Source organism: Gorilla gorilla, chromosome 1 (assembly GCF_029281585.2).
Source record: "Gorilla gorilla gorilla isolate KB3781 chromosome 1, NHGRI_mGorGor1-v2.1_pri, whole genome shotgun sequence".
NCBI classification, from domain to species: Eukaryota; Metazoa; Chordata; class Mammalia; order Primates; family Hominidae; genus Gorilla; species Gorilla gorilla.
The window spans coordinates 179,931,093-179,944,806 of NC_073224.2; the positions used below are offsets into that span (position 1 = coordinate 179,931,093).

The 13,714-nt window shown below is 35.7% G+C and overlaps 1 protein-coding gene and 1 long non-coding RNA gene across 4 annotated transcripts in view; one reads left to right on the forward strand and one right to left on the reverse strand.

Moving 5' to 3' along the window:
* The window catches only part of C1H1orf87 (chromosome 1 C1orf87 homolog), a 140,911-nt gene that overhangs the window by 73,910 nt on the left and 53,287 nt on the right, over positions 1–13,714 (forward strand). For all 3 annotated transcript variants that reach the window (XM_063698199.1, XM_004025885.5, XM_055361399.2), the window contains one exon: positions 3,104–3,338. In XM_063698199.1, the coding sequence (XP_063554269.1) occupies positions 3,104–3,338 (235 nt within the window). The remainder of the gene's footprint in view (positions 1–3,103; positions 3,339–13,714) is intronic.
* LOC129526644 (uncharacterized) overlaps positions 1–13,714 on the reverse strand; it is a 66,093-nt gene that overhangs the window by 18,633 nt on the left and 33,746 nt on the right. The window lies entirely within an intron of this gene.

Consider the following 13,714-nt stretch of genomic DNA (forward strand, 5'->3'; position numbering starts at 1 on the left):
CAATAATATTATTTTTGTAACCATTGCAAACCATAGTTATTTCTGTTTCTTATGAACTTCAAATAGTACTGAATCTTTGTAATGTTCATTTGGCATTTATTTATATGCTAACTGGGTATGTTTCATATTACTTATGTAAATTTTATACCAATTTAATGCTCTATAGAGATACAACATACCTATATTTACATAAAAGTATACATCATAAGTCTACCACTCACAGAATTCTCACAAATGTGATATACTCATGCAATAAACACCCAGATCAAGAAACAAAATAGTACCAGCATCCCAGAAACCCCGTTATGCTTTCTTCTGGGCTATACATCTCCCCTCAAAGGCAATCACTACCCTGATTTCTACAATATAGTTTTACCAGTTGTTAGCTTTATTGTTTGCATTATTTTTGGACAACCAAATGAAATTTAAATTTCTTGAAGGCAGGGAACATATATGTCTTCTCTCATTGCAAAAAACTATTTGTCAAATATACACTCTCCTTCTCATACTCCCGTCTTGCACTATTATCATTTGAGTGTGTTTGTCTGGCAAAGCCCCAGTTCTGTGTGAGCCTCACTGTCTGCCTTCTCTGCATGTCTGTGAGGACTACTGGGTGAAGTGCCATTCACCCTCTCAAACTGATTTCACAAAAATCAATGGTCCTTAGCCTTAACTGGCCACTCAGTTGGCCCAGCCAACCTGTCTTATTTTTCTGATCATCCCTCTTCCACTCTTCATAGCAGCTGTCCCAAACCATCTGCCCTTAATTCAGACTTTCTACCCCATCATTTCCCCGATGAGACCCAAGGTAACCATACCTTGTTATCAGAGAAAATTCAAGCTGTCAGCAATTTGATCAACATCTTGTCATCAAATGTACTAATTTGCCTACATCCTTACCTATTTTTCTACAACCTTAACCCTGAGGTTTCCCTTCTGTGTCTGTCCTCTCAATGACTTCCATTTCCCTTTGTCAAGGTTCATCTTATATCATCAATGATATCCTCTCCTTTTCTGCAGTTCAACTGGCTATTCACCATTGGCATTTCAACAGGCTAAACTCACTAACATCTTTGAACATGATAACAAAGTCTTATCTGAAACCCTATATTCCACATCAATCATCATCCCATCTTTCTCCCTTCTTGCAGCCAAACTTCTTCAGACAGGTCTTTATACTTCCTGTCTACATTGCTTGTTCCCCATCTTTCTTCAATCCACTTTAGTCTAGCATCCACCTACATTACTTCATTGGAACTCCCTATACCAAGATTCCTGACTACATCCTCATGGCTAACCCAATGGACCCTTTTCAGAAATTTCCTTTCTCAGCAGCATTTAATACTGTTGTCCTATCTCTGGAGACATCCTCTTGCTTTTCTACCAAGTCTTCCTTCTAGTCTCCTGATTTCCCTTCTACTTTACCGGGAATGTTTTTAAAGCTCTTTTTAAGGCTCATCTTTCCTCTTTAAATGTAGTATCCATCAGAGTTCTTTCCTAGGCCTTCTTTTCTTCTTGTGCTACCACCACCAAGAGGATGACTATAAAAATATACATATATTCAAATTATTGCCCATGGTTTGGTCTTATTCAAATCAACAAGTATTGGAGTTCAACAAGTATTATTTAAATCAATGAATGTTATATTTAGATAACACGATATGCTTGTAAATGGATCTTTTCCACTGTATCTATAAATAACAGCTAGAATTTATAGAATGCCATGTAGGTACAAGGCAAGCTACTTTGAAACTTATTTTTTCTGATTATAGAATAGTATTTTCCTATGTAGAAAATTTAGAACAATAATACTATGAAGTATAATATGACATGATATAGTGTAATAGAGTGTAATGTAATACGCTGAGTTCTACCACCCAGAGATACTGTTAACTTCTGGCACATTGTTTGCTAGATGGAATTGGCACACACGTTATATACGTGCCTTTTACACAGTTGAGACAATCATATATTCACTTACTTTTATAAGTGGACATTTACTTGTATCATTAAATTATTCATAACTATTTTAATGACTTCATACACTTTATCACGAGCAAAGAATGAAATAGTCAATGCATCCACCTATTACTAAATATTTAGAGTTTTCTCTTTTTTTTGCATTTTTCTCCTTAATACACATGCTTTAACATTGTTCTACAATGTCAGAGTTTCAGCTTCTTGACTCCTAATGTTTTGTCAGGTCACCCACTGTAAGAATTATATCTGTCTTCTATGTTTAAAATGGTACCTTGTTACTGTTTTGATTTGTAAGACTTTCCATTATTTTTTTATTTTTTATTTTTTTAGAGACGTGTCACCCAGGCTGGAGTCCAGTGGTGTGATCTCGGCTCACTGCAACCTCCGCCTCCTGGGTTCAAGCGATTCTTCTGCCTCAGCCTCCCAAGTAGCTGGGACTACAGGTGTGCGCCACCATGCCCGGCTGATTTTTGTATTTTTAGTAGAGACGGGGTTTCACCGTATTGGCCAGGTTGGTCTCAAACTCCTGACCTCATGATCCACCCGCCTCGGCCTCCCAAAGTGCTGGGATTACAGTTGTGAGGACTTTTAGTTATTAAACAAAGTTGAACCTTTAATTTTGTTTGTTATTTGAATTTCCTTGAATCATCCTACAGGTTTTTTTTTCTTTTCTCTAATATTAAACTTAAATGAAAGGCTCCCAGGAGAAAAGGAAGTCTCAAGGGGAGATGCATAGAGCAGAACTGGAGCTGACAAACTGTTTTGACTTTCTTTTCTAAGGCTGAAAATACCTCTTACATTTACAAGTAAGAAATGTGATAACCTTTAGGGTTCATTTTTCATACTGGCCATTGCTTACAGTAAGGGTTTGGGAGCAGATGGATAGATTATGAGTATGAGGAAGAGGGTAAGGAAAAAGATAAAGCCTGCAAAGATAATATTAATAACACATTCTCTCTATGGTCAATGATGCATAGACAAATAACCAATGTTTATGCTTCCACATTCCACTGTGCTGAGTTACCACTGTTCACAACACCAAACACACCTTCTGTTCTTATGCCAGCCTAGTGTATGAGGAGTCTGCCTGTAAGTAACAAAGTATAAAATTCTTTCTTCACAGCAAGGAGAATGACAGCTTGAAAACAGAAACCCAAACAATGCACCAGAAACCAATGACTGATAATGCAAGGCAGATGAGCAGAGACACCCCAGTTCCCATTAACTTCACTGATCAGCAAACCAATGATAATCCAGATGATGTGAAAGAGAAAAAGCACCCAGAGAACAACCAGAAATCAGAAAACAACCAGAAACTACTAACAGGCGCAAACAGTAGCAGATTCCTGGATGGCAATGTGAGTGACAAAAAATACCCAAGTTTATCTTGATAATTTATTAGGAAAATATAGATAAAAACATAGGTTCACACAAAAACACACTGTACAAATGTTCATTAATATATTTTGCATGAGATAGAAGTAAGAATCGATTTTTTTCAATCTGAAAATGAATTTCAGGGTCATTTTGTATATTGTATCTTTGCTGACCACCAACAGAGGTGGTCATGATCACCAGTGAAGTTGGTCATGACAACCAATGGAGTTGGTCAACCTATTCTGCCTGTGGTTAGTTCAGTGATACTCGGTGTTGTTACTATACATGCAAAGTTAGGGTGTGTTGGAGGGTAAGAGTCTGTCTGCTTTTACATCACAAAAAGAAATAATTTATTTTAAAAATCCAATGCAACCATGTCTAATTACAAAAAAAATTATAGGCCCCAAACTCTGTTGATAGAAATATATACCACTGAACTCTGTTAACAATCAACCAAACAATTCATAACAAACTAACTTGATGATGATGAATCTATATGATTAGTAATTTGTAATTAAAAAGCAAGTAAAGCAGCAATTGAAAACTGGATCTAAATCAAGACAAAACTAATGATTCATTGATAACAAAGTACCATTTCCAAAATTGCTGAAATTGCAATTAAACAGATACATAGAGTAGGAGTTTTGCAATGCTGCCAAGCATTAAGTGACAGCCAGATCTTTTAGTAAAATACTGAATTAGAGTCTGCAGTACACTCTAACATAACTATTTTTAGTTTGTAATTTTAATAGCCCTTTCTAAATCACTGAGCTACTAGCTAGTCTTTAGTCATATGAGAAAATGAATGCCTATGGATTTTTGATCTTCTGCTCATAAGAACCATGCAAAGGATCACATTTTGGAGTGGTTAACAGCCTATCTATGGACCTCAGGCTATACTCTGCAAGGTCTAGTTGAACACTGAAGACCAGAAATGAAAGTGACTTTCCCAAAACATGAGTGACACAGATTGAGCTGTCACTCAAGCCTCTTAGTCTCCTGTTTGGCTGAGTCCTTGAATTTAGGCCTTGGTTACAGCAAAAGATAGTGAATCTGCAGAGGTGATATAATCCATTTGAATGATCAAATCTGAATTTTTATCTGAATGTTTTAACCTAATTTACATTCTGGCATTAATATATTTGTTGTTTTTGCTCCCAAAGAATGGCCTTGGTAATAATATTATGGTTATAAAAGACGTTATTATTGACTGATTGCTTCGAGGTAAATTTTATTATTTACTCTTTGAAATTAACCCTGTGAGGTAGATACCATTGTTATTTCTACCACCATGGCATAGATGATAAAACTAACACTCAGAAAGGATAAAGTGACTCATAAGTGTGTAGATAAGATGTTTGTCTAGGTTTTCTTTTTTTTCTTTACTTAAATTTTTATTGATCTTTCTAATTATAAAAATAGCATAACGATGTAGCAATTTTTGAAAAACAGGAGAATATAAATAAGAAGAAAAATATCAACTAAAGAAAACTAGTGGTTTTCTTTTCCTTTCTTCCTCTTTTTTCTTCATGCATGGATATAGAATGAGAATCATTATATATACTCTTTATTATCCTGCTTGATTCACTTCATATCATATCATATCAAAAATTCTCCTCTTGGCATGAAAAAAATCATCCTACGCATCATCTTTAATGGTTCTGTGAGAGTTGTACTCAGAACTAACACTTAGATGGATAGCATTTACTATGTGCCAGGCAGTATTCTGAGCTTTTTACAGATATTAAGTAATTAACTATTCCCAAGCACCCGGCGAGGTAGGAACTCCTATTATCTTTAGTTCATGTTTAAGGGAGCTGAGAAACAGAGAGGTCAAGGGCCTTGCTAAAGTCATAGAGCTGAGAAGTGGCAGACCCACAATTCAAGCCCAGGTTCTAGGTCCTTAGTCACCAAACTGTATACATTCCTTTATAGAGATATAACACAGTTCACTTAACAAACGCCTTATGGGCACTTAAGCCATTTCTAGTTTTTCTCTTATATATAGACATCTGTTTCTTGACACTCCTCCTAATACATCAAGCTGCTCATTCCTGTCATGGACTCTGCATTCGCCATTACCATAGGTAGCATGTTCATTAGGTAAGCTGTTCTTGACCTCCATGATCTGGATTATTTGCTAGCTCGGCAGTACAGGGAGAAAATTTGCCCCTCCCCTCCCAGAACTCAACAGGGTTTCTAGTAGGAGGCTCAGCGGGGGCTAACACTCTGCCACCAAACAAGGAAGGCCTTGTGGGAGGTGTGGGGCCGACTAATTGGTTCTGTCTGCCGGGCGGGCGTGTGGTGCTGGCCTGCCAGATGGCAGCCACAGTTGCCTGGTACAGAGACCCTCATTACCAGCTTGACTAAGTGGTAAATGGAATCCTGCCGCAATTACAAAAGCACACCAATCAGAACTCTTTCTAGATCCTTATCACTCACACATAGATGAAAATAAGCTTTCCTGCCTGGGACGTAACAGGCAATCTGGACCAGCTGAATTTGCTCCAAAGGAGAAGCTGCTGATAAAGACTGAGCTAACATGCGTGAGGACGAGCAAGTGTGAAACTCTTTTCCAAATCACAGAGTAAGTTCGAAGAGTCTCATTGGTAGGAAGTAAGTAAAACTGAAGATGTTAAGAGAATCCCTCATTTTGTGTATATAAGAACAGTGAGATATCTTACAAATAAACAAGTACAAACCTTCCTTTCACAAAGGAAGAATGAGAGGACCAGAGAGCTTAAATGCTCCAAGGCCTCACAGGAAAAGAGCTTGGCTCTTCTGACTCCTAGTCCTAGGATCTTTTTGCCTCCAAATTCTGCTTTATATGCATATGTTTTTGAAAAAGTACATATTGTTTATATCATTTCTCAGAATTATCAGCTCTGCTTCTCTCAGAAGAATAAAAAAGAATGTGTGACTAGCAACAAACTCAGTAGCACAGTTTCAAAAATAAAATTGTAGTGTGCTTTTTGCATCTGGCAGCATGAAAATGAAAGTGTTAGTGCTTTAATTTTAATAATTATCACAGTTTATCGGGAAGGTTTCTTTTCAAAGCGCTTTTGTGTGTTTTCCCTTGTTCCTTCTCCGCAATAGCCCTGCAAGGTAGGTAAAGGCACATGATGTTATCTTTATTTTATAGATGAATAGACAGATGTCAAGGACATTTCTACTTGGCTGTGCATTTACAGCTCAGATTTAGCAAGTTCAAAGCAGAGCCTTTGATCTTGTACTTCTGGTGGTCTGTGTCTCACAGAATGGTCTCACCCCTCTCTCAATTGCACCAGCAAGAAACCTGAACATACTTTCCTCCTGTCTCTCCCCAACCCTGACATCCAACCAATCACAGATTCCTTTAAATTCTACCTCCTTCATGTCTCTCAAAATCTTATCTTTCTTTTATTTTCCTTGTCATCACCTTAATCAGACCACCATTTTGTCTCACCAGGGAGATTTTAATCATCTTCAAACTGACTTTTCTGACTTTAAAGGTCTCTCTCTGTATCGGTCAGCTATTGTGATAAATACTGCTGTGTAACAAATCACCCCACAACTCAGTGGTTTATAACAATAATCATTTATGCTCACATCTACAGATATGAGCTTAGGCAGCTTTTATTTATCTCAATTGGGTTGGGCTGGGCTTGGCTCTAAACTGGATTTGATTCAGGTCTGCTCTGTGTTTTCTTGTTCTGAATCCAGCGAGCTCTTCAAGGCATGTCCTTCTCATACTGATGGAAACATTTTAAGAGAACAAACTCAATTACACAAGTACATTTTAAGTCTTTGCTTTTTGCTTGTGTCATATCCACTAACATCCCATTAGCCAAAGCAAACCACATGGCCAAGCACAACATGAATGGGGCAGGGATATATATGCTATCTCTTTTAGAAGGAACCACTTGATCAGATATAGCCTCTGCTTAAAACACTTAAATTCCCTTGTTAAATCCCAATTCCCTGGTATAAAATTTAAACTCCTTGACTTAGCATTCTAGCTCAACTCTGTCTATTCTCTATTTCACTTTCATCCCCACATCTCACTAAACTGAAATTCTATTCCATAAATAGAGTTCTGTTCCCTTTCACCTCAAATCCTTTGCCCCTGCTATTCTTTATGGGTAAAATTCTCTTCCCTCCATCTTTATTTGATTAACTTCTAATCATATAAGTGTCCCAACTTAGATAGCAGCTCTATCAAGAAGCATTATCTTCTGATTTCCAAGACTGAGGTAAACGCCTTTCCTAATGTATTTCCAAGTGAATCTGTGCACACTTCTACAGTAGATGTTGCCATACTATTAAAATAAACTGCTTCCTTATCTGTCTCCTTCCACAAGTCTATAAGACCACTGAGAGTAAGAATTGTTGCTTGTTCATTTTCATTTCCAAATGTCTTTCTCTGTATATTGGCTCAAAGCCAACATCTAATTTAATGGGAAAACACTAGAAACTTTCTCATTTCAGTTTGGAAGAAGAGTGCCCACTGTCTCCACTGGCTTTTAAATATTATCCTGGAGATATTTGCCAATGCAATTACATAAGAGAAAGAAAGTACAGGCATATTACTTAGAAAGGAAGAGGTAAAACTATTTTCAGAGTATAAGATTGTACGTCTAAAATCTCAAGACAGTTAATGAAAAAACTACCAACAATCAAGAGAATTTGGCAAACTAGATAGTTATAAAATCAATAACACAAATCAATGGCCTTCATATATGTCAACAAAAATGAGTTAGAAGATAAAAGGGAGGAAAAGGCACCATTTACAATAGCAAATAAATGTAGAAGTAAATTAACTAAATAAATAAATCAAATGCCAAGACATAAACTTAACAAGAAATGTCCAAACCTGTATGAGAACAAAATATAAAGCACTCCAGAAAGACACAAGAGTAGATTTGAACAAATGCAAAGGCATGCTGTTTTCTTGTACATAAAATGTTAACATCATCAAAACGTCAATCCTCCCTAGGGTAATTTATAAATTTGTTGGGATTCCAACAAAAAAATAGTGTTAGGTTTTTATTTTGTTTTGTTTTACAACTAGCCAAATTGATTAGCAAGTTAATTTGGAATAACAAACAAGCATGAATAGTCAAGAAAACCCTGAAAAGGAGAGCAGCACTATGAGTAATGGGTAAGATACCATTACCAGATATTAAAACAAAAAGTCTCTATATTTAAAATAGTGTGGTTTTGGCACATGAATACATGAAAGACCAATGAAATTGAAAAGAAAAATTCAGAAATAAACCCACTGGCATATTGTTATTTTGTATATGATAAAGGTGACATTGAAAATTAATAAGAAACAGATGGACATTTTAATCAGTGACACATTATTGGATAGCTATAGAGAAGTTTTAAGTTGGGTCTATTCCTCATATACCATATATACATAGGATGTACATTAGGATATATTCCAAATACATCAAAGGTTTAAGTGTAAAGAAATAAACATATACAAATAGTACAAGTAAACATGAGTGATTTCTTCTATCATCTGGATAAGGGGAAACTTTCTTAACTGTGACTCAAAATGCAGAAACAATGAGGAAAACAATGATCCTTTTCACTGAAGGAGTGATTATTTTCACCATATGGCCAGACACCTGTAAGCAAAGCACATAAACACCTGACAAAGTAGGAGGAAAATCTGCAACTTGCATCATTGACAAATATATCTCTCATCTACAGAATATTCTACTTAAAATAGAGAAGAAAAAGGGTTAAACTATTAGAAAAATGGGCAAAATACATGAACAGGCAGTTCACAGAAAAACAAATGTAAATGTTCCTTAAATATATCAAAAGATGTGGACTTGCTTTTAATAAGTAAAATGTAAATTAATTCTGCCCTGAGATATAATTTCTCATTAGTAAAATCCAGGAAATTGATAACATAATTTGGCAAAATCCCTAATATTGATAATATACTTTGTTGGAAGGCTATGGGGAAACAGATACACTGCTACAATGATAGAAAAAAATTTAAATGGAAAAACTGTTTTGGAAGAAAAATTGACAGTAATTAGCAGAAATACATCTACGTTTATTTTTTTATAAGAAAATCTCACTTTGAGAAATCTATCCCAAAGATGTACTTGAAAAATATAATATTAAAAGATTTATGCAGAAGATATACATTCCAACATTACCTGTTACACCAAAAAATTATAAACAACCTAAATTTCCATAGACAATGAACTGTTTGAATAAACTAAGGTACATCCATACGTGGAGTACTATGAAACTGTAAAAAGAAATGTAGAATTTGTGTATATATGAGTATTATTATATATTATTATGTGGAGTAATATAACAAGATACATTATTAATTGAATAAAAGTGAGGTAGAAAATATATATATAGATTATTCTACCAGGTATCTATCTATCTATATATCTATTATGTACATATCCCTTATGTTTTTTAAAATGAAGGAATTAATTAAGAACATTATTAAAAAGTGGTTATGTCTTGGGGATAGATGGAACATAATGAATGGATAAAAAATAGAAACCATACTTCTCTGAATGTCTTGTTTTGTAGGTTTGGCTTTGCAACCATGCAAATGTTTTACACTACAGAATTATAAAGTAAAATTATATGTTAAGAAAATCAATTTGTAAAAATCAAAAACAAAATAAAATAAATCTGGTTTTCTTATCTTTTGGTATACAACAAATTGCCCTAAAACTTAGTCACTCAAATCAATAAACATGTATTACCTGCTACTGTTTCTCAGGGAAAGGAATCTAGGAGTGGCTTAGTTGAGAGATTTTGATTCAAAGTCTTGCAAAAGATTTCACCCAGGGATGCAGTCATCTGAAAGCTTGATCAGAGCTAGAGGATCTACTTCCAAGCTCACTCATGTGGCTATTGACAGAGGCCTCCTGGCTGTGTCCACAGGTCTCAGTTTTTCTCATTTGGGCTTCTCTCTAGGGGTGTGCATGACATGGCTGACTTCTCACAAAATGAGTGATCCGAGAGAGATTGATTGTACACAATCAAATTGGAAGCTGCAATATCTTTTATAACCTAATCTCAGAAGTGACGTACCATCACTTCCACAGTATTCCACTGGTCACATAGACCAATCTTAATTAAATGTTGAGGGGATGAAGGAGACTACATAAGGCCATGTAACCAGGAAGCAGGGATCACTGGGGCCACCTTGAAAATGAGTGACCACATGAACCTAACTATATATTAATTGGCAGTAAAATTAAACAGAATGAAACAATTGTAAATGATTTTAAAACACAGTGACTTCATTGCATATCCCTAGTGGAAATTTACTGTAAAGAAAATATTTCTTGAAAAAATATATTTAAATGTTTTTAATGACCATTATGTTGATACTGTTATTCTCTGTGTGTATATTTTATGTGATAAAGCAAGTGAGTCACTATCCTGGTGGTTTTTTCTTTTTTTTTTTTTTTTTGGACTTGCTATTTGGGGTATAGAAGAAATAAAATATAGATAGAGTATTAATAAAATTACATAAAACCCCTATGGTCCTACATTTGAAATGAAAAATCAGTATGAACTCTTTTTAAAAATGTATTTCCCAGTTATGTCCATTGAAAAAATTTAGAAACAATGACTAGGCCTGAAGCAATGAGTAGCCTTGCATCTGCATTATGTTCAGTAAAATTCCAAGAGCTGATTCCACCTTTGAGCCTGGAATATCCACTTATACCGAAAGCAATGAAGATACCAAAGACTTCCTAAGACTGGTCAAAAAAGACTCAGGATCTAACTTAAAGAGGTTCCCACAGTTGAAAGCGACATAATTTGGGTATCAATAAAAATAATAATTGCAATAGATTGAAACACATTAAATATGTTTAAATGTATATATTCATAATGATTATTTTAAAAAACAAAAACTCATTGGTCATCTCTGAAGAATGCTAGGGAACAAACTATTTATTTGAAAAAACAGTAAATAAAAGAACCAAGCATTTATTCATTTGGCCATTTTCTATGCAAACTGTATCTGAAGTAATAGTTGATGAAGGGACGTTTCCCTTTAAAGAACTATTTCTGTTAATAAATGAAGAATGGTGGGATAAGAATTTCACCATTTTGCAAAGCCCTAATGAAAACGAAAGGAATTAAGCAATGCATATGACTGCCTGTAATTATGATCCAAAAAAAGGCAATTAGATAGCATTTGCTTCCATAGGAAAATATACCACCTACAAAAATGTCTTGTCAAATAAAATTGATCTTGAACATGAATAAGACTTTAGATTTAACTACTATTTTACGAGAAATAAATGATACTTTTTAAAAACAGCATAGGGATGCCAGAAAATGCAGACTGTGTAAAACTCTACAGTTCAGACAACACAGCTTCTTCAACAATTGCAAGAAAAAATAATGATGAAAGGGGCAGAGTGGGAAGACTAGACATTTTAAAAATATGTAAGCCTGGATGCAGTGGCTCCTGCCTGTAGTCCCAACACTTTGAGGGGGTCAAGGTAGGAGGATTGCTTTAGGTCAGGAGTTCAGGGACACTCTGGGCAACCTAGCAAGAACCTATCTCTACAAAAAAACAAAAAGTTAGCTGGGTGTGGTGGTGTGCACCTCTAGTCCTAACTACTTGGGAGGCTGAGACAAGGGATTGCTTGAGTCTAGGAGTTCAGGCCAGGCTGTGGTGAATAATGGCTGTGCTACTGCACGCTAGCCTGGGTAACAGAAAAAATTAAAAAAAAAAAAAAAAAGAAGGAAGGAAGGAGGAAGGGAGGGAGGGGAGGGAGGGAGGGAGAGAGAAAGAAAGAAAAAGAGAAAGAAAGGAAAGGAAGAAAGGAAGGAAGGAGGGAGAGAGGGAGGGAGGGTAGGGGAGGGAGGGAGGGAGAGAGAGAAAGAAAGAAGGAGAGAAAGAGAAAGAAAGAAAGGAAGGGAAGGAAGGAAGGAAGGAAGGAAGGGGAGGGGGAGGAGGAGGAGAAGGGGAAGGAGAAGGAAAGAAGGAGAGAGGGGGAGGGAGGAAGGAAAGAAGGAAGGAAAGAAGGAAGGAGAGGAAGGAAAGAAGGAAGGAAGGAATTTTAAAAGATGTAAGGAAAAGAGGAAAGGAGGAAAAAAGAGAGAAAAGCAGGAAGGAAGGAATTTTAAAAGGTGTAAGAGATATTAACCTATTGCAATATATGGTTCATATTTTGAATATACAAACTATGAAAATAAAATTTACCAGACAACAGGAGGATTTTAAACACTGATGAGACATTTGGAGATATCGAGGAATTACTGTTAATAATAAGGAATTTTTAAGTGTTATAATGTTATTGTGTATTTAAAAAGAGTCCTCATTCTTGGGGCAGTGGTTCTCAAACGTCAGCGTGCATCAGAATTACTGGAGGACTTATTCAAACACAGATTTCTGGGCCCCATCCCACAAATTTCTATTTAGTGGGTCTGGGGTGGGTCTCAATAATTCTCATTTCTCACAGACTCCCAGAGGAAGCTGAGGCTTCTGGCCCAAAGACTACACTTTAAGAACCACTGCTTTACAGACATATGCTGAAATAATGTGGATGAAATAACACACTGTCTGGGCTCACTTCATCTCTGGTGGAGGGTAATGTGGGGATAAATAAAATAAGATTGTCAGTTGATCACTGAAGCCTGGTGATGAGCACAGGGAGTTTCATCATGCTATTATGTCCACATGTGCCTGTTTTTGAAGTTTCCAAAATTAAAAGTTAAAATGTAAACAAAGTATACATTGTTGCAAATATGAGTAAAATAGTCAAATGATTAATATCAATATGTATTGTATTAATTTTTTAAAGCACATTTAAAATCACACATTACATATAATATTAATTTGGAAATACATTTTTTTCTAAGTCTACATTTCTTAAAAAAAAGTATACAACTTTTTACTTAATGTTTCTCATGGCTGTCCTCATTATCACTACTGCCCATTTTTGAGCCATTTAACAGCTTTCTAGAACACCCCAGTATCTTGGTCTAAATTGTTTAAGAAACAGAACTTTTCACATCTGCATTTAATGCTATCTCTGGAAATTTTCTCCCAAACCACAGCTATCCATTGCATAATGTTAAGATGATTTGTTGTGTTCACTTGTCTTGAAAGAGAGTGTGGATGACTCCACACACACTCAAAAATAGTTTTATTTATAAGCAACCTTTAAAAGACTTGTTTACATTTCCAACTCTTGCAAGTTCCAACACCCCCAGAAGAGTCAATAAATCTGTGTTAGATTTCTGTGCTTCATTTGTACCAGCTCTTTTAGGCAAACATCACACAACTAGGATTGATTGAAGTCACTTCAGGCTATGGTGTTGGTCCCCAAGCGGTATTTTGTTATTCAAAGTAAAC